The 27,054-nt window shown below is 38.0% G+C and overlaps 1 protein-coding gene across 38 annotated transcripts in view; it reads left to right on the forward strand.

Annotated features, from left to right (window-relative positions):
• The window catches only part of NCOA7 (nuclear receptor coactivator 7), a 150,539-nt gene that overhangs the window by 88,837 nt on the left and 34,648 nt on the right, over positions 1 to 27,054 (forward strand). For 15 of the 38 annotated variants that reach the window (XM_045391580.2, XM_045391582.3, XM_074036998.1 and 12 more), the window contains 7 exons: positions 2,910 to 2,989; positions 6,306 to 6,413; positions 9,143 to 9,256; positions 10,490 to 10,615; positions 13,200 to 13,384; positions 17,282 to 18,324; positions 18,977 to 19,145. In XM_045391580.2, coding sequence (XP_045247515.2) covers positions 2,910 to 2,989; positions 6,306 to 6,413; positions 9,143 to 9,256; positions 10,490 to 10,615; positions 13,200 to 13,384; positions 17,282 to 18,324; positions 18,977 to 19,145 — 1,825 coding nt within the window. Of the gene's footprint in view, positions 1 to 2,909; positions 2,990 to 6,305; positions 6,414 to 9,142; positions 9,257 to 10,489; positions 10,788 to 13,199; positions 13,385 to 17,281; positions 18,325 to 18,976; positions 19,146 to 27,054 lie in introns of those variants that run through there. The other 23 variants (XM_074036992.1, XM_074036993.1, XM_074036991.1 and 20 more) reach the window with 7 other exon arrangements.

A 27,054-nucleotide genomic window follows, 5' to 3' on the forward strand; every position in this document is an offset into this window, starting at 1 on the left:
AGCGCTGCCCACTGGGACCAGAGATATCTAGCTACAGCTTATGGAAGGGCGTTGGCCAGAAGCTGCCAGACATGGGAAGAAGGAAGCATATTGTGGGCTCTAGAAATAGGAAGCTACCTACAAAATGATATAAAGAAACTATTCTGATAGCACGAAGACCTTAAGTGACAGCTGTTTATGATGACAGCAAGAAGGGCAGAAGTATGCAACAAAGAAAATGGAGCTGAGATATTAAAAGGAATGAACAACACTTAACCTAATCCCAAAAGAAACTATGGGGAAGAATTAACCTGGGGCATTCATCTTCCATGTAAACAAAGCAAAAGCAAACAATTAAGATTTTTCAGGGGCCGGGCGCGGTGGCTCAAACCTGTAATCCCAGCACTTTGGGAGGCCGAGACGGGTGGATCACGAGGTCAGGAGATCGAGACCATCCTGGCTAACACGGTGAAACCCCGTCTCTACTAAAAAATACAAAAAACTAGCCGGGCGAGGTGGCGGGCGCCTGTAGTCCCAGCTACTCGGGAGGCTGAGGCAGGAGAATGGCGTGAACCCCGGAGGCGGAGCTTGCAGTGAGCTGAGATCCAGCCACTGTACTCCAGCCTGGGCGGCAGAGCGAGACTCCGTCTCAAAAAAAAAAAAAAAAAAAAGATTTTTCAGATTCTTTAGAAGGAAAGAAAGACGAGTATTCTTAATGTTTTATTGCTTACCTACCAAGACTTAAGCAAACCAGTTTTTACATTTTTTCCTTCCTAAGATTTGTAAAATATGGTGATTGCACTTTGGAATCTCCTTGTCTGGAGATCTAAAAACATGGTCAATAGTCCTGTCTTCCTGAAGTAATTTAGATGTGGTTGCCTGTAGGTTTGGAGATCGTTTCTTATAGTCTAGAGGAATGTTCAGGGTCTCTTTGGTTCCATGAATAGTTCTGATTTGAAGATATAGATGACTAGAACAGGACTGTAATGGAAGCATCTATTTAAGTTTTATTTTTTCCTCTTGGCTTTAATTTTTAAATAATATAGAGAAAATATTTAAAAGTCAGATAAATCCTATGTGAATTAACTATGTTCATGTTTCTATGTCACCCCTCAGTTTTCATCTAGGACCCCCATGTTTGTGATATAGATGAGATGATATCATTGAGACATTTCCGTGTGTGTGTATGTGTGCTTGTAGGACCTCAGCTATAGAGGGCTGAGTTAATCACCCTTCTCATATCATGGTTTATCATTACTGATCCAAGCTCGGCTTCTTGTCATTTATCATTCATTCTCTTTTATTCTCATTCTGCACTCCCATTTCTTCCCCAACTCGACACTATTCTATTGTGTTCAATGTGTATAAGTTTTTATTTTTATGTACTTCTGAAAATTATTTGTGTGGTTTTTTTGTGTGTGTGTCCATCTGTGATATATGTTAAAACAGATGGATACTAACATCCCATTCAGTTTTTCTTTATGTTAACCTGTTGACACTTTTGGTGTATATTTATGGCTTGTTATTTCTAATTGCTGGAATCTAATTGCTCTGGATTCCCAGAGCTTACTTACCATGCTTTATTTACCCTCTATCTCCTCACTGCCATAGATAATACTGTGATGAACATCCTCCAGCGGGTCCCTTATGGTGTACATAAAGTATATACCTGTTGGGAGAGGATACTTATCTGTGAATTAAATTCCTAGGTCATATGAGCTATATATACTTAATTCTCTGGAATGACTGAACAGTTTACATTCCTTGTAGTGTTCGCATTTCCATCAACATTGGAATTATACAGCTTTCTGATTTTACCAGGCTAGTAGGTGTAAAATGATACATTGTTTTCATTTGCATTTTTCTGATCACATACAGGTTGGAGCATCTTTTCATGGTTAATTCAATTTTATATTCTTTTTGTCACATTTTTATCTATTGCAGTATGGTTCTGGGGTTTCTGATATCTGAATTAGTATATCAGGATATATTTAACCCTGACAGTTAGGTTGAATCATATGCAGGTGCCAATGGTTGGCCATTTTTGACCTATAAAAACAGCAAAATCTGACTGGGTGCGGTGGCTGACACCTGTAATCCCAGCACTTCAGAAGGCTGAGGCAGGCAGATCACCTGAGGTCAGGAGTTCGAGACAAGCCTGGCCAACATGGTGAAACCCTGTCTCTACTAAAAATCCAAAAATTAGCCAGACGTGGTGGCGCACACCTGTAATCCCAGCTACTCGGGAGGCTGAGGCAGAAGAATTGCTTGAACCTGGGAGACAGACGTTGCAGTGAGCCGAGATCATGCCACTGTGCTCCAGTCTGGGTGACAGAGTGAGACTCTGTCTCAAAAAAAAAAAAAACCAAAAAACCCAAAAAAAAAAGTAAAATCCATGGTCCAACTTAGTATGTTGTTGGACGTATTCTTTTTGTTTTCATTGTTATAAATAGTATTACAGTGACCATATGCTGATATATAGCCTTTTTCTTCTTTTGAATTTGTCATTAGGATAAATTCCTAAGAGAAGGATTACTAAGTCAGAATGAACCTTTCTATGGCTATTGTTACATATTACCAAATCACTTTCTAAAAGGACTGTACTCATTTACATTAGGCATCATTTATATAGTAACTCCACTGGTTTTGCTCTAACTTCATAATCATTATACATTATCATTTAAACCATTAGTAACTATAAACATTACCTCATGGTTTTTATTTATATTATTTAATTATAGTTAATGTTAATCATTTATTCAGGATGAATAGTGTGCTTTTATGAGTGTGATCTATTTGTGCTAAGTCCATTTTCCTATTAATGTCTTTTTGTCAGTTGATTTGAAAGTGGGTTTTTATACATGGTAGTTTTACCCTGTCTTCAGTCCCTGAAAATGAAATTATTTATTTACATACAATTTATTCTTCAGATGACAATCAAAACAAAACACATGATAAAAAAGAGAAGAAGATGGTGGTTCAGAAGCCCCATGGGACTATGGAATACACTGTAAGTATAACCAAGGTGGTATAAATGTTTGTTAATAGCATTAGATTTATATAATGGTTTTCCCTCACACATCCTGCCCCTTGGCTGCATTCCTCTTGTGTACCCATTAAACAGTGAAGCTTCTTAAGACCAGTTTTAGGTCATTTCTTTTTCCTCTGTATTTTCTCCCGGGTCAATCTCAAATAAACCAGTGACTTGAGAATGTGAGGGTGATCTGCCTGCAACATCCATCACCCTGTTGATCACCAGCATTGCTTAGGCTGATCTGGCTGACTAGGCAGGAATCCCTTTCTTCCTCCACCACTCCATGTGCATCCCTATGGAGCTTGAATGAAGAGGATGACCTTCCCCAATAGAGGAGGACATTTCTTGGGTCATGAGTATTCCAGTAACTGTGTTGCCCTGTTAGAACCTCCAAACAAGCTGATGACTTGAATTATCTTTGATATAACAGGGACTACCACTTTTAGGTCATCAACCCAGACATTCTTTCTAAGTTCCAAAGCTATGTACTTACTTGGCTACTCAACATATCCACCTAGTCCTCCATGCTTGGTCCTCTTTCAGGAAACAGTGACTCCATCATTCCTACATTTATGCAGGCTAGAACTTAATTCTTGACATCTTCATCCCCTTACTCTTCATGTTTGTTACTACCTTCTGTGATTTTGCCCACCAGTCTAGGCCAGATCCCTTTTTTAACATTCTCATAGAATCATGTTGCTTAACATAATTTATCTCAGTTTGACATTATTGATTCATTAGCATACTGTTATTTTAATCTGTATCTCATGTTTTAATTTATACATCCATGAAGAGAGATTAGACCTCTCTTTGTTCAGCATTATATTCCTCGTAGCTTGCAGGAATTCCCTACTGTAGAGCAGTAGATGAACAATGCTAGGTGTGTGTTCATTACTACAGCTCCACACTGTGTGCCATGTGCTCATCTCTGTGACTGCATCATAAGCTCCTGGAGGCTGGGAGTTGTTGTATCTTATGTATCCTAGGCTTGGCACAAAGTGGGCACTCAGTTGTAGATCTATTTTAATTCACTATTAAATAGCACTCTTGAGGAGTGTTCTCTTTGACTTCTAAGAAGAAATTAAGTGCTGTTGCCATTGCCTGGTTGTATTTTCCTAATGTGTACTTATTTTATAGTCATTATTTGTAAGCAATGCCAGACCCTATATAAGACAGGCAGCAAGATCTAATTCTTTGCTAGTGTTTCTTTTGGAATAGTAAATCTGCAAGCCTCTGTAGAGCCACACTGAAGATCTCTGTCACAGGCTTTCATGCTCAATGCCCTGTGAACATCTCTAGGCATCTTTCTAAAGTTTTTAAGCATAGTCATTTTTAGAAAGGATTTGGGATAATTATATTTTATATTACCATTGTCTAAAATATACTGTTGGTCCTCATAACACCTAGAATAGTGCCTTACCTCAAAATAGGCACTCAAGAAGTATTGGACTCAATTATTTATTATTAATAACAATATTACTTCTAAAGCCATAATCATTAGGATCTGTATGTATTTGTCTAGCACCTTTATTCACATGCCCCTCCAAAGAATGGAGAGGTGCTTTTGCCAGTAGTTACTTCCTACAGTATATACTGAACAATGTAGTGACAGTTAAAAAAAAAAAAAAAGAAAAAGAAAAAAACCCCTCCAAATTAATTAAATATTAACAAGTGATCAAATCAATAATGCAGGTATGCCTACCTCTTTGTTTTATGTTATGGAGATTAGTTTTATTTGGCAAGTTATCTTTGTGCTTGCCATTGGAAATAAAAGGTAACTCATATAAATTTGTGTTTAAAGAATCTGCTAGCACTTACCCGATTGCTTTTATTACTCCTGGGCTATGGATGATCAAGCATTCTGATTTAGTTTCAGTCATTTAATGATACCAACATCCCTCTCGGGGTCTGTGCCCTAATTCTACATATATATCTTATCTTTAATAACTGCAGATTGTTAAAGTTTTTCTCACTCTCTGATCCCCCTATACAGTGTATGTTTTATAAGCTTACTCATAAAAATATGAATGTAGTATACAAATATATAATACAGTATTAAAAATATTTTTTAACTTTGTTTTTAGTGGAGATAGTTTTGCCTAGGGTAGAAGTAGGGGCCTATGTTGTTACTTTAGTGATTTAAAAAATTATACATACTACATATAATGTATCCTAACTTGTTCTAGAAATGCTTTGAGGCTGTTTCAATGTAATCTGTAACCTTAAGCTTTGTTTAGTCTGAGACAGTTCATCTAGTAGTTGGACCTTTGATACTGAAGGCAGCGATGGGTTTAATTCTCCTCCTACGTCTCTACCCTTTCACCAGTCCACATCTTCCTTCAGCCTTCTCACATCTCCACATAATTCAAGGCTCACCTGGTGGAGCCAGTTCTGCTTACGAAGAACTTATACCGGTCTTGACCCAGGGCTATCAATGGGAACCTCTCAGTGACATTCATCAGAGTGACCTCCCACTAGCAAGTCTATCTGGCAACTCTGGTCAGGGAGTTTGTCCTGGGATGTTGACGTGACCTCAGGGAGCCAACTTTTTTTCTGGGTAGAGCTGTTTTCCTGTGAAGTTTCTCATCTCCTCACTACCCTCTATTCCTGTTCCTCTTCTACTACAGAAGGAAAGAAAAGTGTACACCTGGGACATATGTCACAAGTTTCATAGATTTAGAGAATAACACTAATTTGACCGTAGAAAATTGTGGTTTTAATGACAGTGAACAATTATTGGTAGCTAATCTGAATTTCTTTCTGATTTCCTTGTTTTCACAGTATTCATTCATCAACTTTTTGAGTACCCTCCATGTATCAAGCAGTGTGCTGAACCCAGGAGAAAACATTTTGCCAGCTTTGCCATACAAACCAGCAGTTTATAGTATACAGAAAAGTCATGCAAATAGACAGAAAATTACAAGAAAGAAAGTAGCCCCACTTCCTCTGAGGGTGGGGACTGTGTGTACATTGTATTTTTTTCTTGTTGTAGTCTTCATTATAGCTCATAGACCTTTATTTCATATGCCTAAGTTGCACCAAAGTAAAATTAGAAATCTATTAGTGGACAGTGAAATTTGAAAATGAGGAAGCCCAGAAATGAATTGCATTTAAGACTTTGCTTTAAAATGATTTTATTAAGAATTGACAACGTATTCACTCTTTTTTTTGTAGTCTATCTTGATGGAACTATTACTTTATTATTTATTCATATTGCAGATAAATTAATAGTATCTATCAAAATTGATTTTTTTGCTTTATGTATTGATTCTTACTTGTTTGATTATTCTAGGCTGGAAACCAGGACACCCTAAACTCCATAGCACTGAAATTTAACATCACTCCCAATAAATTGGTGGAACTAAATAAACTTTTCACACATACTATTGTTCCAGGCCAGGTAATTATACTCTGATTGTATATAACTCTAGAAGTTCTGCATTTATCTTTTATTGCCATTTTCAGTGTCTCACTATTGTTTGTCATAGTATTATCATAAATGATAATGTGCTTTGGTTCAATATTTTCTCTCCTTTATTTTTATTTGTTTATTTTTTGAGACCGGGTCTTGCTCTGTTGCCCAGGCTGGAGTGCAGTGACACCATCATGGGTCACTGCAGCCTCTATCCCCTGGGCTCAAGCAATCCTCCCACCTCAGCCTCCCAAGTAGCTGGGATTACAGACGTGAGCCACTGCACCCAGCTCAACTTTGTGATATTTTCATATTCACAGGATTCCTTGGCTACACAAGCTTAAAATTTTTTTTCTAGGCTAAAATGACTGCATTGCTGTATGGTTAAGAACTTTAAGACCTCAAATCCTGATTTGCATATGTGTTGGGAGCAAACCCAAAATTATTTTCTGAAGGCAATAGGAGACTTTCACCCCTGCCCATGATCCAGGCTCACTTCCGTGTTGAGGTAGCACATGTTCTGGCTGCTGCCCACCTCTCTCTACAGTGCAGCCAACTGTTTACGCTTAGGAATTACTCCTTAGATTCGACATTTGGAATGTTCAGACGATTGAATCACAATTTCTGTTACCTAATACTTTTTTTAAGAGTTCAGATGCAAAAAAAGTTAATATTAGTGGAGAATTGCTTGGGAAAAACGCCATCCATTCATTACTCTAGTTTAGCTGTATAATATAAGATAAATAAGAGCTGTATACCAAGACCACAAAATTTTAGTCCTTTGTAAATTACTCTTTACAGAACTATAAACTTTGACATTTGCCATTGACCCATATTGAAGATGCTGTAAAAAGCAATACTCCAAAACTGGTTATTGTATTTACTATTAGTGCATCATAGAGGACAAATGGTTCCGTCTAGGACGCTCCTTTGTATGAGATTCTATAGGAGAGTATTTGTACTTCTGAGAAACTTCTTCATTTTTATCTCATGGAGATTGAATTCTGCTAACTAATGATGTCATCTCTTTGCATTAATTATATGGCAACTTAGAGTCACTTTTATGGCCCACTTCTTAATGAGTGGTTACTAGTTTTGGTGCGTATATTTTTAGTAGTAATCAATCCTCATCTTATATCTCCTTGACTTTGATTTTCCCACTTTTATTTTAATGTGTTTTTTATTGTTGTCTCAAATATTTTCTGGATTGAACTGAGGTTTAAATGACTTGAAAGATAGGAGACAGTGAATACCAATATTGATCAGTCATCAGTTGTTACATGATTAGCTCTGAATTCTGTTTTATAATATTAAAGGTCATCGTTTTAAGATTATATTTGGCTGGGCACAGTAGCTCATCCCTCTGATCCCAGCACTTTGGAAGTCAAGGTAGGCAGATCAGTTGAGGTCAGGAGTTCAAGGACAGCCTGACCAACATGGTGAAACCCCGTCTCTACTAAAAATACAAAAATTAGCCAGTAGCCAAGCTTGGTGATGGGCGCCTGTAATCCCAGCTACTCGGGAGGCTGAGGCAGGAGAATCTCTTGAATGCAGGAGGTGGTGGTTGCAGTGAGCTGAGATCGAACCACTGCACTCCAGCCTGGGTGACAAGAGTGAAACTCCGTCTCAAAAACAAACAGCAAAAGATAATATTTGATACATGCCACAATGTAGCATGTCTCATTAAAAGAGTATTGAATGTCAGGATTGTAATAATGTTTTGAGAAGCAGAATATTTTGCAGAAGGTTGCTATTCTGTATAATTTGGTGGGGGAGGGGGGTGGTGGGTGGATTTTTAGTTTTACATAACCCAGACGCTGATGGAAGAGAAAATGCTGGGGTCATTGTATTGATATTATCTTATCTAATTTATCATATAAGGACCATACTACTTTAGAACTCAGAGCCTACTTGGAGTTAGCAAACTGGGTTTGTTCCATTTCTACCTGGCACAGATATTAAGTTTAGAAGCCATGCTTCTCTCTGTTCATTTCCCTTATACTATTAGTCCCCCATCCTGGAGGGCTCTCCCCTCTCTCCTATCCAATTTCTACTTATTCTTCAAGGCTTCACTTGGACCCACTTGCTTCACTTGGCCTGCCCAGAATACTTACCCACCTTCCTCTCCCTTTTTTGCCTTTTTCGTTTTTTTCTTTCTTTTTTTTTTTGTTTGTTTGTTTGAGGTGGAGTCTCCCTCTGTAGCCCAGGCTGGAGTGCAGTGGCACGATCTTGGTTCACTGCAACTTCTGCCTTCTGGGTTCAAGCTATTCTTCTGCCTCAGCCCCACCGAATAGCTGGGACTACAGGGACATGCCACCATGCCCAGCTAATTTTTTTGTATTTTTAGTAGAGACGAGGTTTCACCATGTTGGTCAGGCTGGTCTCAAACTCTTGACCTCAGGTGATCTGCCCACCTTGGCCTGCCAAAGTGCTGGGAGTACAGGTATGAGTCACTGTGCCTGGCCTTGCTCCCCCTTTTTGAGTTCTTGCAGTGTCTATAGGCATGTTCTGTACCCTTTGTACTACACACATTCATATGCTGAGTATCATTTCATGGATTAGTCTAAGACACCCTAAGTCGCTTATGAGTTTCTTGAAAGCAACTGAGGTCATAATCATGCACTGAACATGATACTGTGCAGAGAATAACTTCTCTAAACACTCGCTAGTGGTTTGCCTGGTTCCGGGTACTCACCCATCTCCTCTCCCATTCTCAGGTCCTTTTTGTGCCAGATGCCAACTCTCCTTCCAGTACCTTAAGGCTATCATCATCCAGTCCTGGTGCTACTGTCTCTCCTTCATCATCAGATGCAGAATATGATAAACTGCCTGTATGTATATTATGTACTTCATGCACTGAAGTTCATTTTTATTAAAGAGACTTTTTGTGAGTTGTAGAATTGAACATGTTAATTTTCACAAGATTATATCTGAAATTCTCCCTAGATGGTTGAGATTAGGTAATTGGAGCATGCATCATCTCCAAGGGAAACTTATTCACATTTAAGGTGTCAAAGGCAAAGATGGCCAGACACAGTGGCTCACGCCTGTAATCCCAGCACTCTGGGAGGACAAGGCAGAAGGATTGTCTGAGCCCAGGAGTTTGAGACCAGCCTGGGAAATATAGTGAGACTCTGTCTCTACAAAATATTTTAAAAATTAGCCAGACATGGTGACTCACACTTGTAGTCCCACCTACTCAGGAGTGGGAGGATCTCTTGAGCCTGGGAGGTTGAGGCTGTGGTGAGCCATGATCATACCACTGCACTCTAGCCTGGGTGACAAAGTGAGACCCTGTCTCAAAAAAATAAAAAAAAATAAAAAAAAGTTTAAAAAGGCAAAAATGCATGTCTTGTGTAAAAGTATGAAGTTAAATTTCCAATGACATGGATAGTTTACTTGTATTCATCCTTTTTTAAAAAAAAATAAATTGAATCACAAGTCTAATATGAATTTTTTCATTTAGGTTAGTGTTTTTGTTGTTGTTGTTGTTGTTGTTGTTGTGTGTGTGAGACAGAGTCTCTCTCTGTCACCCAGACTGCTGTAGTGCAATGGCACGGTCTTGGCTTACTGCAGTCTCCGCCTCTTGGGTTCAAGCGTTTCTGCTGCCTCAACTTCCCAAGTAGCTGGGATTACAGGCACCCGTCACTATGCCCAGCTAATTTTTGTATTTTTAGTAGAGACAGGGTTTCACCGTATTACTCAGGCCGGTCTCAAACTCCTGACCTCAGGTGATCCGCCCACCCCGACTTCCCAAAGTGCTGGGATTACAGGCGTGAGCCACCCCACCCAGCCCAGTGAGGTTAGTTTCTAAAGACATTTCATGAGCAAGTTTTATGGGTTCATACATAAGCCTTTGCTTAAAAAAAAAAAAAAATTAGTTTGATTTGGATATCTGTTATTACATTTGTGATATTTTTGAAGGACAAAGGATGTTTGCCTGTTTAATGTTCCACGTAAATAGGAATAGTATAGTCACAGGGAATTTATGGGGCTTGATCTACCCACATAATTTGTTTGAAAAAGTGCTTTTATTTGATTTTGAAATTTTTTGCTTTCACAAGGATGCTGACTTAGCACGAAAGGCCTTAAAACCCATTGAAAGAGTCTTATCATCTACTTCTGAAGAAGACGAGCCAGGTGTGGTGAAATTTTTAAAAATGAATTGTCGATACTTCACCGATGGAAAGGTATATAGCAATGTAATTTGTTTTCTTTCCTTGAAATCTATGAAAAACTAAAGGTTACAAGTTACTGGAACAGAGGCTACATTAAAAGATCTTACCCAGCGTGTCAAGTTTAGATTTGACAAGCATCTATTAGTTTTCCTCTATTGGATGCCTGGCCATTTTGCTTATTGAGGTAAATGTTATCACAGAGTGGAAATGTGATTCTTTGCGACCTTGGATTCATTGTTTCTTTTCTTTTAGTTTGGGCCTATGAATTGTTAGGGAGATAGTATAATACACATATAACAGCAAACACTGGAGTCAGACTCACTGAATTTAAATTCTAACTCTACCACCCACTAACTCTGAGACCAGGAGCAAGGTATTTACATGTCTTAAGCTTCCATTTTTCTCATGTGTAAAATAGGAACAATAAAAAAATTAATGAGTATTGTAATGAAAAGTGATAATTTATGTAAAGAATTTAGCACCTAATCTGGAAAATAGTAAGCTCTCAACCTGTATTTGCTGTTGGTGATATTAGTATTAATATCTGCTGTATCCTGTTTTTGGTTTTTTGGTTGTTGGTTGATTGTTTTCTGGGTGTTTTTTGTTTGTTTGTTTTCACAGAGAACAAATTCAGCTTTTAGTGAGCCTCTGGAGAAGGGACTATCTTGATAACCGGTGAATTCCTGTGGTCATAGGAGACTTCATATGAGTTTTAGATAATAGGAAAAATATGTTACTGATGTGCATTTATAAAGTTGGCAAACAAGAATAAATAATGCTTGACATAAATAAACTTTTTTTAAAGACAGCTTTATTGAGATGTGATTCACATAACATACAGTTCACCCAATTACAGTGTAAAATCCAGTGGTTTTTAGTTTGTTCACATAGTTGTGCAACCATCACCACAATCCATTTTAAAACATTTTTATTACCCAAAAAGAAACTCCATAACCATTAGTAGTTATTCCCCATTTCACACTCTCCCACCCTATTATTTCCCCTCCCTGCTACCCCCATCTCTGTGAGGCAATCACTTACCTACTTTCTGTCTTTCTGTATTTGCCTATTCTAGACAATTTATTATTCCTCCTTTCTAACTGTAAGTATATATCCTTTGACCAATATCTCCCCCATCCTTCTCTTTCCCCTAAACACCTACACCTCTTTTTTTTTTTTTTTTTTTTTTGGTGAGATAGAGTTTTGCTCTTGTCACCCAGGCTGGAGTGCAATGGCACGATCTCTACTCACTGCAGCCTGAGTAGCTGGGACTACAGGTATGTGCCACCACGTCCGGCTAATTTTGTAATTTTAGTAGAGATGGGGTTTCACCATTTTGGCCAGGCTGGTCTCAAACTCCTGACCTCAGGTGATCCAACTGCCTTGGCCTCCCAAAGTGTTAGGATTACAGGCCCGAGCCACCACACCTGGCCCACCCGTACCTCTTAGTCATCACCATTCTACTCTCTATTTCTATGAGATCAGCTTCTTTAGATTGCACATATGAGTGACATCATGCAGTATTTATCTTTGTGTGTTTGGCTTATTTCATTTAACATAATGTTCTCCAGTTTCATCCATGTTGTTGCAAATGACAGGATTTCGTTCTTTTTTTATGGCTGAATAATTTGTGTAAATATAGCACATTTTCTTTATTCATCTATTGATGGATGCTTGGGTTGTTTTCATATCTTGGCTATTATGAATAATGCTGCAAATAAACATGCAAGTGCAGATACCTCTTTGAGATATGATTTCGTTTTCTTTGGATATATACCTAGTAATGGGATTGCTGGATCTACAAAATTTTTACTAAGATAATCACTAAACTCATTAAAAGTACCAAAATAAAGTATTTGCCCAAAGAAAGTTATCTGTATCCTGCTGTTCATAGTAGATAATATCCCTATGGCCATTAAGGTCTCTTTTATAATTTGAGCAAGCTTCAGACTTTTAAGACTTCACCAAGCTATGACTTTTTGCTTTTAATCTCCATAGTTCAGCTGTATTCACTCTGGCTACAAAAGTTTCATATTCCTATTTATGTTGACTTTTGTTGGATGTGGGCTTTCTAAATATTTTAAAGAAAAATATCGGGACTATTCTTTGGCACTATAACTCAGAAACAGCTGCTCCCTTAGCACAGAACCATGCACTTGTTAGACACATGGGGAAGACTTGCAGAGTGAATTGTAAAGCCCCGTATTCTCGATCGGGAAAGCACTTGGACAGCGCCTCCCATTTTGTAGACAGAGAACTAGAAAATCTAGGAAATCTGAGATGTGTATGTGAGAACCAGGATCTGGGAAATCTGAGACGTATATGTGAGAACCAGCTGTGCTGTTGCAGCAACTGTGATAGAATCAGGCTCAGTTGGTTGCCTCAGTGAGCCACATCTGTTTTCTCTGCCTCACCATCCAGCATTGCCTTTCTTCAGCCTGTTTTTCTGGTCCTCACAGAGGGGATGTAATTGTCACATAGGATACTGTGGTTCACAAAGTCCATGGAGTGGCCATCTGAGTTAGTTAAAGCTCTGTGGTAGTTGCCGAAAGCATTTCTGCCTGAAGTGATTCTGTCCTGTTGCTTTCTCCCGCAGGGTGTGGTTGGCGGTGTCATGATTGTGACTCCTAACAACATCATGTTTGACCCTCATAAGTCTGATCCTCTGGTTATTGAAAATGGGTGTGAGGAGTATGGTCTCATCTGTCCCATGGAAGAGGTGGTTTCCATTGCGCTCTACAATGACATTTCTCACATGAAGATCAAAGATGCCTTGCCATCGTAAGACATTTCTTTGTTTGCCAGGAAAAAGGGGGTGTTGAGAGTTAAATGTAGCTTAAAAATGAGGGCATTGGCATGATTGCGGGATTGTATAGACGTGGTTTCGAAGGTGGAAGATTTGTGCACTGAAGAAAATGAGAAAAATGAGAAGAAATGAAAAGAATAAAGTCAATGAGGGGAAAAGTTGAACATATAAAGATTAAAGGAGAAAAGGAAGCCATCATGTTAAAATAGTATTTGTTTGGCTTATTTTTCTAAAAAGCAGTGCATGTTCTTAATGAAATTATGGAAGAAGAAAGGCATTTTTCTGAAAGAAGTGTATCCAACTATCAGTAAGAGAATAATGTTTTCTTCTGGTTATAACTAAGGAGAGTTATGTTTGTCTTCATTTAACTTCTAGGAAAGGCAGTCTCCCTGACTCATTTCCTCCCTCAGTCCTGCACAGAGAGAGGTTTGGGTCAAGTAGAGTTGTAACCACCTTCGCATGCTGTGAAAAGGGAGTAATACCAATTTGCTTTTTCCCTGAAATGTAGATTAACTTCAGTCCTGATTACTTTTGCCTTAGAATGCAGGATTTATTGTTAAAAAAGAGAGGGAAGCTCCCCAGGAAAAAAGAGAAAGAGTTAAGAAAGCTCAGGGAATTGATTAACTTATACAGATGATCTGATTTTTACTGTCCTTTTGCTCTACCGTGTCTGTTTCTCTATAAAAACCAGCAGTAAAAAATTTTAAAAACCTTCAGTGATGGGAAGAGGTGGAGCAGTAGGTCCTAACAGTACAGAGGGAAACTAGCCCTTGGGGCTCATATGAAAAAAAAAAAAAAAAAAGGAAATTACTAGGGAGCTAAACCAGACACAAAATCCCTGGGGGTTTATGCAAGTAGATTCCCCTGGACTCCTACAGCCGTTAGAATCTGGTCCAGGCAGCCCTTCCCCAACTTCAAGCCACTGAAGATAGCACCACAGCATGGGCCCTGAAGTAGTTTCCAAATTTTGCTGCCAGAAGTGTCTAAATGGGTGGCCAAACAAATAGGGGCATTGCCTACTGAAATATGGCTCCTAAGGGAGTAGTACCATTGCACATCTTCAGCCTAGGATCTTAATTATTCTATTTAATAATAGACAGTACCTCTTTAATTTTTTTTTTTTTTTTTTGAGACAGAGTCTCGCTCTGTCGCCCAGGCTGGAGTGCAGTGGCCAGATCTCAGCTCACTGCAAGCTCCGCCTCCCGGGTTTACGCCATTCTCCTGCCTCAGCCTCCCGAGTAGCTGGGACTACAGGCGCCCGCCACCTCGCCCGGCTAGTTTTTTGTATTTTTTAGTAGAGACGGGGTTTCACCATGTTAGCCAGGATGGTCTCGATCTCCTGACCTCGTGATCCGCCCGTCTCGGCCTCCCAAAGTGCTGGGATTACAGGCTTGAGCCACCGCGCCCGGCGACAGTACCTCTTTATATAAAAACTTATCTCATTGTGAGATTATGTTTAATGATCTCGATTATAAGGGATAATGCCATGATTACAGGAAAAGAGCAGAGTTAAGAATCAGCTTCCAATTTGTTGAAATTATTTCAGGGTTGCGCATTGATTCCTGCCTTGGACGCAGGTATATAAAGGATTTTTAGTCTAATAAACAAGAATGTGTGAGAATCAGTGTGAAATAAACTTTGTATTGTCTTCAGAATTTCATAAATTGTTTAAAAGTTAAAAATTACTTAAAACATCATTATTACCGACAGTTTAATAACAGTAAGTACAAATTACCCCATGGCAACGTGCAATAGTTTTTAAAAGTGGATGTGTGTAAAATTCCTCCATCCTCACCTTCAACTTTGGTACTTGTGTGAGAGTGTGTGTGTGTGCCCGCACGCGCGTGCATGCACACACGTGCAGGACGTTTTGTGGCTCCAGCTGCCACAGTGAGTAAGAAGGGAACAACTGAAAGGATTATTGATCATCATTAGGTGCCCGGCTAAGTCTAGAAAACATTAATTAACAAACTAGCCAGTTGACACCATTATGTACACTTGGCAACTGCACTGCAGAAAAAGCAGATAGTGAAATTAATCTCAAGTAGGGAATGGGCAGTTTGGATTAGGTAAAAGAAGAAAGGGTTAGACAAGGTAATCTAGAAAGCTAATTAGAGTGCAGTTGAAGGTATTTTTGTAGGGGTCAAGCTAGGTAGAGAAGGGGAAGAAAGTTTTGCTTATTAATAAAGTATGTGGAAACTTGGGTTTCTTTGTTGCAGGACTTCTGACAGCCTTTAATATGCCTAATTAAGTTTTGAGTTCCAATAGGGAGATTATGCTACATTTCACTAACTTATTTGAATCTAGGATGGAAACATTTTTAACATCTTCTGGGATGCTGGTGTTGGGCAAAACATTTTGTGTTTGCAAGTTCCTGCAGAACAGAGATTCTGTCACAATTGTATTTCAGAATACAGCACTTAGGGGCTCAATGAATGCTTATTAAATTGAAATGAATTATAAATTACGAAGGCTTTTTAAAGCATTTGTTGGAGCCAACCAATTACATAGGCTTTTATTTTCTATTGGAAAAAGCATGAACCTTTCATGCAGATGGTTTATAAAGTCACTTTGGGAAGACAGTCTTTTGGAACTTCAGAACTTCCTGGTATTTTGTTGCTTTATTGTCATAACCATTTATTTCAAAGTCAAAATAGCAGATAAAGTTTTATCTGAAGATGATCTGACCTTTTTAGAAAATATAATTATTTCTGAAAATTGAAATGTTATTCTTTAAAAGGGTTTTTATATCTCTGCATTTCAACCCAGTAATGACACTACTAGTAGCAGTGGTAAGTGGATGGGTTTACTCAAGATATTTCCAATCATATTTTTTGCACATATTTGAAATTATTACTATTTTTATTTATTTTCAACTTTTATTTTAAGTTCAAGGGTACATGTGCAAGATGTGCAGCTTTGTTACATAGGTGCGTGCCATGGTGGTTTGCTGCTCTTTTTAAAGTATATTTCTTGATCATTTATTTTACACTTGGGAGAACATGTTTAATCAATATTTTTATGTAATTCCAATCTGGGAAGTAGAGCATCTGTTATTAAGGAAAGATAATTGACTGCATCCCAGTACAATGTGTTTCAGCTGATAAACGAGCTGCACCATTGCTATAAAGTAAAGCGATATTGTTATAAAATGAAATAGTTACTTAAGAAATGTAAGTATTATACATAAGAGCTTTTTAAATAAGATTCACTTTTCTATACATTTTTAAATTATAAGGTGGAGCAATTGCCATATACCAACAATAATAGTGGAAGCTTCCTCTTGCATCTCCTTTGGGAGTAGAGGGCTGTCTATGATTAGAAGTATCAGATCCTAAGCCATGAAACCCAGAATCAGGGTTCAAGGTCAGTTACTTTATATGGAGCAGTTAAGTGAGTAGCTACTAAGTCAATGAGCATTTCAAAATTAGTGTAATTGTTTTCTATACTATTTGATGAAAAGGAAAAGGTTTGCACATTTAAGGAATTTTAGACATTGATACTAAAATATTTCCTCTTCTTTATCCTTTCCTTCGTAAAAGTCAGATACATTATTATTTCACATTTAGAAATCTTATGGGTAACATCTCCATGTTCATGTATAACTTCCAAATTCATCATGTGCTTCCAGTAGGATATGCAACTCTCATGGTTCATTCTTTCACCATTTCCTTTAGTTGACTTATGTTTCATTTTGAAATTTCTTGATTTTATTTTTTTATTCTGAAATCATTTGAACATAAATTTAAGTTGTGGTATATTTATGTATTAGTTTTTTGTTGCGTTTCTGTTTTGTTTTTTGCCTTTCCTCCATTTTGTTTTTGGTTTTATTTTTAACATTCCATGTGCACCCACCATTTCTCCCCCAACAGTGACCTACCTCAGGATCTTTGTCCTCTGTACAGGCCTGGAGAATGGGAAGACCTGGCTTCAGAAAAGGATATCAACCCATTCAGTAAGTTCAAATCTATCAACAAGGAAAAACGACAGCAGAATGGAGAGAAAATCATGACTTTGGATTCCAGACCAACAGTACCTTTGGAGAAGTCCACAGAACACACACCTACAAAGCCCTCAGGCAGCTCTGTGTCAGAGAAATTAAAGAAACTGGAATCTTCTAGGGAGACATCCCATGGCTCTCCCACAGTGACTAAGCTTAGCAAGGAACCTTCCAACACTTCTGCTGCATTTGAATCTACAGCCAAAGAAAACTTTCTAGGGGAAGATGATGATTTTGTTGACTTGGAAGAACTTTCTTCTCAAACTGATGGTGGAATGGACAAAAAAGACACCTCAAAGGAGTGCCTTTCTCTTGACCCAGAGGAACGAAAGAAGGTTGAGTCACAAATAAACAATTCAGCCGTGGAAATGCAGGTGCAGTCTGCTCTAGCCTTTTTGGGAACAGAAAATGATGTTGAACTGAAGGGGGCGCTAGATTTAGAAACCTGTGAGAAGCAGGATATAATGCCAGAAGTGGACAAGCAGTCTGGTTCACCAGAAAGCCGGGTAGAAAACACACTGAACATACATGAAGATCTAGATAAAGTTAAACTCATTGAATATTACCTAAATAAGAACAAAGAAGGGTCACAGGTATCTGAAAATTTGCAGAAAACAGAATTAAGTGATGGAAAAAGTATTGAACCAGGGGGAATAGACATTACCCTTAGTAGTTCTCTTTCCCAGTCAGGCAATCCCCTAACTGAGGGCAATAAAGAGCCAGATAAGACCTGTGTGAAAGAGAGAGAGCCCCTCCCAGTAAAACTGAACTCTTCTACAGAAGAAAATGTGATTAAAGAGGCTCTAGACTCCTCTTTGGAATCTACTCTGGACAACAGCTGTCAAGGTGCACAAATGGATAATAAATCTGAAGTTCAGTTGTGGCTGTTAAAGAGAATTCAGGTACCCATTGAAGGTAAGCTGTTTTTCTTTAATGCCTTTATATTATGTTGTATAATTGCCTTTCTACAATTTGCACATGTAATAACCAAATTAGTACAATTATTTGAAAACAATGTTTTCTCAAAAGAGTATATCTTTGCTGATAGCATTAACAATTGGAGAGAAAATTTACAAGATAAGGTATCTATTTTGGAACTTGAGCTATGACATAGATCTCTAGATACCTACTTCAAAAGTAGTTTACTTTTAATCTTTCAAGTTACTTCCTTTTTTTTAACCTTTATTTTCTAAGTCTAGAGGAGTTTAAACTGTTTTTGAAGAGATCTCAATTCTAAACTGAATTGCATTATGTTATAATTGGATTATCAGTAGCATTCATTAATATGAATTGTCCCAATTCTCCATTATTTGCTATTCTGTTGGTTTTTATACTTATTTTCAGTATGTAGCAACTCATGGGATGTACTTCAACCTGAAACAACCAAAGCTTTTTCCTTGTGTACTAAAAAAGGCTTGAAAAATTTATTAGTCCTGATATGATGTTGTAGGATGTTTCTGCAAAGTTTTGACTAAGAGAGGATTGTGCACTATCCTTTTTAAGTTGAAAAGTTCTTCTATTATCAATCTGTCAATATTGAGGAAGAGTTTTTTCATGTGTGATTCAGATATACTTCCTTCAAAAGCAGAAAAAAGCAAGACCCCACCCATGTTCCTGTGCATCAAAGTGGGAAAACCAATGAGAAAATCTTTTGCCACTCACACTGCAGCCATGGTCCAGCAGTACGGCAAACGGAGAAAGCAGCCAGAGTACTGGTTTGCTGTTCCTCGGGAGAGGTGAGTGTGGGCTATAATGGAAAGTCTGTGGGTCTGTTAGGTTTGGATTGCATTTTGATATTCCTTATCTTAAAATACTTCATTTTATTATTGATTAAGAGCTTTATCTGAATTGGAGATTTTAGAATTCTAGAAGGATATTATTTAAAGTGGCTTTCTGCTAAATGGTGATTTTAATATAACAAATATGGAGCCGTCATAGGTACTATGTTCTGAACCACTTTCATAACTTTCTACCAAGTTGATTTTTAAGTGAAAGAAGAATTTGATGTTCTCAAGCACCAGTAATTAGAAGTGATCTTTCATTGAGGATGAAGGAATACTATGGAGCAGATCCAAATGCCTCTTAAATGCGAGAAAGAGGCAGGATTATAATATTTAAAGTGCTTACAATTCTAGGGAATGAAATATTTGTTGGCTTTATGGAGGGAGTGTCTATAGCTCAGCAGCATAAGAAATGTGATCCCCTGGATAGGTTCAAGGAGCTGTATACTCCTAGAAAAGATTGTATTTTTAAATCACCAAAGAAGATACCTTCTTGGTTATGTGGCAGTCTAGAATAGGAGGGATAGTGGCATAGAAATTCTTCAACAGTATATCATTGAGGATGTCTTTATAATAAAAATAATTAGGGAATATTCTTTTTAGAAACAAATGCTTTTATTTCATATATGTGGTAGAATAAAAATGTCTTATAGAGTCCCTGCAATTAGTTTTCAACACAGTTAAAACCATGCATCTTGCCTCTTAAAAACATCATCATCTAGCCAGACCTTCTGGCTAACACACCTGCCAAGAGCAAACACACTCGGCAAGCTTCCATAACATGATTTCTCAGTAAACAAAATTAAATTCTAAGCAAGGGTGCACCTTCTGGCTGATTATTACCTAGAATGATCATTCTCATCGGGAGAGTTGTCTCATTTTAATAAATTATAGTTTAATGTGAAAAACAATAGGCTTTTTATTAATGAATTTGCTAACAGCTTTTACCTGTCTTAGACACAAACCCACATTAACGCAGGCATTAAACATAACTTGTTTTGCATTTATGTAATATACTCCTTCACCTGTGCCTGCAGCCCCCACAGTATCTCCTGGAAATTTAGGGATATGGAGGAGAACGAGGAGAAAATGTATCTTTTTTGGTTATTATTTTAAAGTGTTTCAAAGAAGCAGTGCAGATTTCTGAAGCTCTGTTAAAATTGGAGTCCTAGAATCAGAATTTTACAGCTAAATAATACCTAAGAGATTTAGGCCCATTCTTGATTTTCTAGGTGAGGAAAACAAAGCGCTGAAACTTTCAGTTACATTGTGGGTTGTGTAAACTTGATCATCTGTCAGAAAAACTACCTATCATATGTATCACTTTTTCTCTGGGAAAATGTATTATTTATAATATAAGACAATTGTGTTTTTTTCGGTTGTGTTATCTTTGCTAGGACTGTCTGCACCAAGGTCTCTTGTAGAATAACTGAAGCAATCCCACACATGTAATTATTTTACTGTCATTTTTAACCCAGAAGAAATCTTAAAGCTAAAATAGTACTTCTCTTTGACTTCTTATACCACTTCAAGTGGTTTTTGTAAACTTTTAAAAGCAGGTCAACTTTGCGAGGCTGAGGTGGGTGGTTCACCTGAGGTCAGATGGAGTTTGAGACCAGCCTGGCCAATATGGTGAAACCCCATCTCTACTAAAAATACAAAAATAATTAGCCTGGTGTGGTGACAGGTGCCTGTAATCCTAGCTACTCAGGAGGCTGAGACATTAGAATCACTTGAACCCAGGAGGCAGAGATTGCAGTGAGCTGAGATCACACCACTGCACTCCAGCCTGGGGCAACAGAGTGAGACTTTGTCTCAAAAACCAAACAAACAAAAAGAAAGCAGGTCACTGGTGGGATTCTATTCTATTGTATTTTATAGTGTCCATTACTTGTTTACCTTCGGGTAGCAAATAACCTGGTAGCAAATACCTTTGGGTAGCAATTAAATACTTAGTTTTCTTTCTTGAACTAATTATGAATCAACCAAATATTTTCTTGGAAGTGTTATGTTACACTGTGTTAATGACAATAGTTTTTTTGTGTAGATGTTAGGAATTTTTTTGTGGTAACCGTTGCTTCATGTATTTCCATGTCTACCTCCCCTGAAGAGACCCACGTTTTAGTTTAAGTAGGGGGAAGATAAAGCAGTCCCATGGTTAATTCTCATCCAGACCTCCACAGTAAGAAATATTTATTCTTGTTTCTACTTCATGAAATTCTTCAGGACTTAAGGCTCAACAGAAATCCTTAAGGGGGAGCTAAGAAGTGGCATGTACAGCTTTTCTCACTTCAGTTATAATTTCTGGATTCCCTCGCTGCAGCAAACTGAATGTTTCTACTTGCCTTTCTGTTTAATGGATCCATGCATCCATAGGAGTTTCAGTTGGCAGAGTGAAGCCACCCTAGGAGTGGCTCCCTTCCCCTTCATGGATTACAGTGTCCTTTTCATAGACTTTATAGATATGACGACTTGTTCTGTTTAGACAGGTCTCTTTGACTTATCCACTATATTGAAGCTCCTTGTCACAGGATAATTAAATTTTGATGGTGTCACTTCACAAATGTACGTCTCACTGTTTCTATTGTTCCTAATACTTTTTAAAAATGTTTACCTTTTCCTTTATTGTTATTACTACTAAAAAGTTAACTCTACCAAATCGCTCCTCCTTTATTTACAACGTACCCTGTGGGTTTCCCAACTCCATCAATGTATGAATAATCTACCAAGTCAGACCATAGAGAGGGCAGGGCTGGGGGGCCAGAGGGTGGTAAGGACAGCAACAATGGAAGCCTTGCATAGTCTCCGTTAATCTCCTCTGTTTTGGGTGAGTTTTTTTTTCTGTAGCAATTCTTACTAAATTTTAGATACTAGAAATTAGAGATGTGAAGTAGTTAAAAACTGCCTAAATACGTAATAGTCTTATTTACCTTGGTAGAAGTTATCAGAAGATCTAAGACCTCCATGAATCCAGGAAAACCAGCAGTTTCTTCTTGCACACCTGTACACTACGACTTGAAACATACTCAGGTTCACTGAGAATTAAATACTTGTTAACCTTCTGTCCTCCCTGTCTCCATTGCAGCTTGCAAAATCAGGTGCTTCTCTTGAGACAGCTGAAGATAATAGTGGTGTGCTGGGGAGATTTACAGTTTCCACAACTCTACTTATAAACCTGGCAGATGCTGGCTCCTGCTTTCACTCTTGGTGCTAGTTTAAACATAAGGACAATGTTCCACCGTATTTTAATCATCTAGTACAAAATTTCTCAACCTTAACACTATTGACATTTTGGACTACTAGTTTGTTGTTGGGTGGGGGTGGGGGTGGATTGTATGTTTAGCAACCTCCATGGCCTCTCCCCACTATCTGCTAATAGCATCTCCCCAGTTGTGGTAAACAAAAGTACCTCCAGAGGTTGCTAAAATGTCCCCTGGAGGACAAAATCACTTCACATTGAGAACCACTGGTCAAGTACTAGACCCAGGCCTGTGTACCATTCTGAAAGTGGGGTTGTAAGCCACAATAGCTCAATAATGTAAAGATTTGACTCCTGTCCTCTCCCCTAGAAGAGGTGTAGAGTCTTGGGCTGAAATAATGATCCTCAGAACCAGGCAGACGTGAATGGGAATCTCCAGAAGTGGGAGCCCTTGAATGAGATACTTTATCCCCTTGTACCATAACTTCTTAGTTTAACAAATAGGTCAATAAGGACAACGTGAAGTTTAAAGTTCGATGCAGAAGATACCTTACACATTCATCATCACAGACAAGGAGAAGGCAGAAAAACTAAAGCAGTCCTTGACCCCTGATTTGGCAGTAAAGGAGCTAAAATGAACCAGACACACTGATTTAAACTGTATTAACCCATTTACCGTTTGCACCAAGAATACTGTGCTGGCAGCAAGCTGTACTTTTTTTTTTTCCCCCTAAATGGGAAATGGGTTGAGATATTTTAAAAATTTTAAATATAGATGATCATAAGCATTAAGTAATTAGATCATATTTGAACAAATAATTATTGAGTACATACTACCTGGCAGGCAGGCACTTATTTACCTAGTTCTAGGTAAGTAAGACTGGGACCCTATCCCGAGAACCTTATGAAAAGTGATTGAAGATAGTTCTTAACACCTTGTAGAGATATAATATTCCATGAATTTGGATACTGTTTTATATTTTAAAAACCAACATTGTCTTTTTCCCTCCTTCCTTTTCTTGTTGCTAACAGATTGTTCTTGATTAGAAAGAACCAATAGTTCTTCTCTAGAGTAAAACTGTTCTCTTTTTTCCAATTATTTATAGCCTTTTAATCTCTGAAATGTTTTATAATAATTAATTCTATATTATTCAGCTTTTAAAATAAATAAGATGAAAATAGTGTTAAGTAGCAGGAATCATGGAGAGTTTGTCAAGCCATGCATAAATGTTTAATCCAAACTTTAAATTGGTTAGTGTGATTTGTATAATAAGTAAACTAATAAGAAAGCGAAGGGAGAGAAGGAGAGGGAAAGCTCATAGGGTTTACATTTTTATTTTTGTTTAACTTGAAAAAAAGTATGCTGAGATAACTTTTGTTAACATTTGAACATACAGATAAACCAAAAGGAAATGGGGAAAGAATCTGTTTTGCAATCGGCTTTTTTTCCGCTTAATATGCTGTGTGCATTTTCCACATCATATGCTGCGTTAGGCCTTTCTTGGGTTGCTATAAAGAAATACCTGTGGGTGGTTAATTTATCGGAAACAAAGAAATACCTGTGGGTGGTTAATTTATCAGAAACAAAGGTTTAACTGGCTCACAGTTCTGCAGGCTGTGCAGGAAGCATAGTGCTGGCTATCTGCTTCTGTTGAGGCCTCAGGAAGCTTACAAAACCTAGGCAGAAGGCAAAGACAGTGCAGGCCTCTCACAGGGCAGGAGTGGAAATGAGAGAGAGTGGGGGGATTTGCTACACGCTTTTAAGCAACCAGATCTCGGGAGAACTCACTACGGCGAGGACAGCACCAAGCGATGAGGGATCTGCCCCCATGACCCAAACACCTCCCACCAACCCTCACCTCCAATGTTGCGGATTACATTTTGACATGAGATATGGCTGGGTCACAGATCTCAACCATATCATATGCTATGTTATTTATATATATACACACACGTACACACAATACAGTTAGCACACCATCATGTTTTCTGATTGATTTACTCATGTACTTACTTTGGATATTAGGTTCTTTTGAATTTTTGGCCATTATAAGCAATGTTACTTTATTTTATTTTTTATTTTTATTTTTTTTTTTTTTTTGAGACAGAGTCTCGCTCTGTCGCCCAGGCTGGAGTGCAGTGGCCGGATCTCAGCTCACTACAAGTTCCGCCTCCCGGGTTTATGCCATTCTTCTGCCTCAGCCTCCTGAGTAGCTGGGACTACAGGCGCCCGCCTCCTCGCCCGGCTAGTTTTTTGTATTTTTTAGTAGAGATGGGGTTTCACCGTGTTAGCCAGGATGGTCTCGATCTACTGACCTCGTGATCCGCCCGTCTCGGCCTCCCAAAGTGCTGGGATTAAGCAATGTTACTTTAAAAGTATCTGTAAAATCCTTCAGGGAGTCTTATGAAATCAAAGAATATGTTTAAGGCTTTAAATACATGTTGCACATGAAAGTGTGTGGCCATGTATACACCCACCAGCATAAGAGTATCCTTTTCCCCAGATGCTTGGAACACTGAGTGTTATGATTCTTTATATCTAATTCGGTAGATGAATAAAGAAACAAATGTAGATATAAAATGTCTTACTTTAAAGGTGAGTGAGCACTTTTTATATAACATTTGTTTGACATAAGGTAAGGCTAATTGAGGCCGGAGAGTTTTGGTCCTGTGTGATTCCTTTAATAAATAAATTTTATGGCTGGGCGTGGTGGCTCATGCCTGTAATCCCAGGACTTTTGGGAGACTGAGGTGGACAGCTTGCTTCAGCTCAGAACTTGAAGACCAGCCTGGACAACACGGTGAAATCACATCTCTACAAAAAAATACAAAAATTAGCTGGATGGTGGCACACACCTGTAGTCCCAGCTACTCAAGAGGCTGAGGTGGGAAGATCACTTGAGCCCGAGATGTTGAGGCTGCAGTGAGCTAAAATCGTGCCTCTGCACTCCAACCTTAACAAAAGAGCAAGACCCTATCTCCAAAAAAAACAAAATTAATTTTAAAAATTATTTATACCTTAATATAAAAATGTGTAATACATTTATTTGTTAAAAAGTATTCTAAAGTTCTGTTTCTCTAATTGGCTTCTATTTAGGATCAGCAAACTAATTTGTACTCAATAGACAGTTGTGTTTTGTGTTTGCACTTGTGTTTAGGATAAATTCATTATGTATAAGTTAAATTGATTCTGTTTTAGAAAGCATGATAAGTTATTACATAATGTCAAGCATAATTCAGTGTCTCACAATCTCATTTAATATTTGGGATTTTTGTGCTTTCACAATAAAAATGAGTAACGTATACATGCACACACAGGTATCTGTCAGTTTAAAAGGTATAATCTATGTTGTGTGTATATACCTTATAGTCCAATTTGAGACTAACAGTAGTATTTCCTGTAGTATAGTTCATCACCCAGAGTTCTCCATGGTTGCCTGGACCAAAGAGTAGAACCAAGAGCTCAACTCCCCTTTTTAAGAAATCGTACCTTTTCTTTAAGTCAACATTTCCCTCAAGATACTCAATGGAAAGCTACTCCCATGAAAAAGTAATGGAATAGATAATAGGTGTTTTATAGTTAAGTATGTGTCATACTTAGTTCTAGCTCTGTCTAGAGCAGAGCCTTAAGCTCATAGTTTTTATTCCCTAAATAGGCTTCTTTAAGAATTTCTTAGTTTTATTTTCTATTCTCTATTATTTCTCCTGGTATTGGTATAATGGCACACAATTAATTTTTACTTTGTCTCTAATCACATTTTAATGTTATGAGATTACTTTCATATCAATATATATTTAAAGACATGTTAGTCCAATCTCTGTTGGCTTTAAATTCTTTACTATAGTAAATGCAAATTGGGATGTATTTCCCTTTTCACTTTTTTTTTTTTTTTTTTTGAGATGGCATTTTGCTCTTGTCACCCAGGCTGGAGTGCAATGGCATGATCTCGGCTCACTGCAGCCTCCATCTCCTGGGTTCAAGTGATTGTCCTGCCTTAGCCTCCCAAGTAGCTGGGATTACAGACACCTGCCACCATGCCTGGTTAATTTTTGCATTTTAGTAGAGACAGGGTTTCACCATTTTAGCCAGGCTGGTCTCATACTCCTGACTTCAAGTGATCCGCCTGCCTCGGCCTCCCAAAGTGCTGGGATTACAGATGTGAGCCACCATGCCCAGCCCCTTTTTGACATGTTGAGTAATAGCATCCATACATACAAAGACCATGTAGTAACATTTTGCCCATAAAAGCTATATTTTATTGTTAGGAGTGACTAGTTGATGACAGATCATAGTCAGGATTTTTAAAGTCTCTTTGTATCTTCTTTTTGTGTTTCTAAACTATTCACTCTTGATTCTGGAATGTTTAAAGCAAAGCCTGAAAGTCATGAGTACTGAGCTTTGCATGATGTGCCATCCATCTGAAATCTTACTCATTTTTAAAACTGTGGGTGCTAAGCTTCATTGGACCTTGATGTCATTCAGGTGCCTGAATTGCAACATTATAAAAGCATCAGATTATTCTGGTTGAGCACATATTTTTACAAAGATTATCCCATGTTATCTTCATCATCCCAAGGAGGATTTCTACTCTTAAAAACTCAGAGGAATATCAAAGAAATTAACCCACTACCTCAACTATCACTTTGCCCAGATCTAAATCAGAG

This window comes from Macaca fascicularis, chromosome 4 (assembly GCF_037993035.2).
Source record: "Macaca fascicularis isolate 582-1 chromosome 4, T2T-MFA8v1.1".
Taxonomy (NCBI): Eukaryota; Metazoa; Chordata; class Mammalia; order Primates; family Cercopithecidae; genus Macaca; species Macaca fascicularis.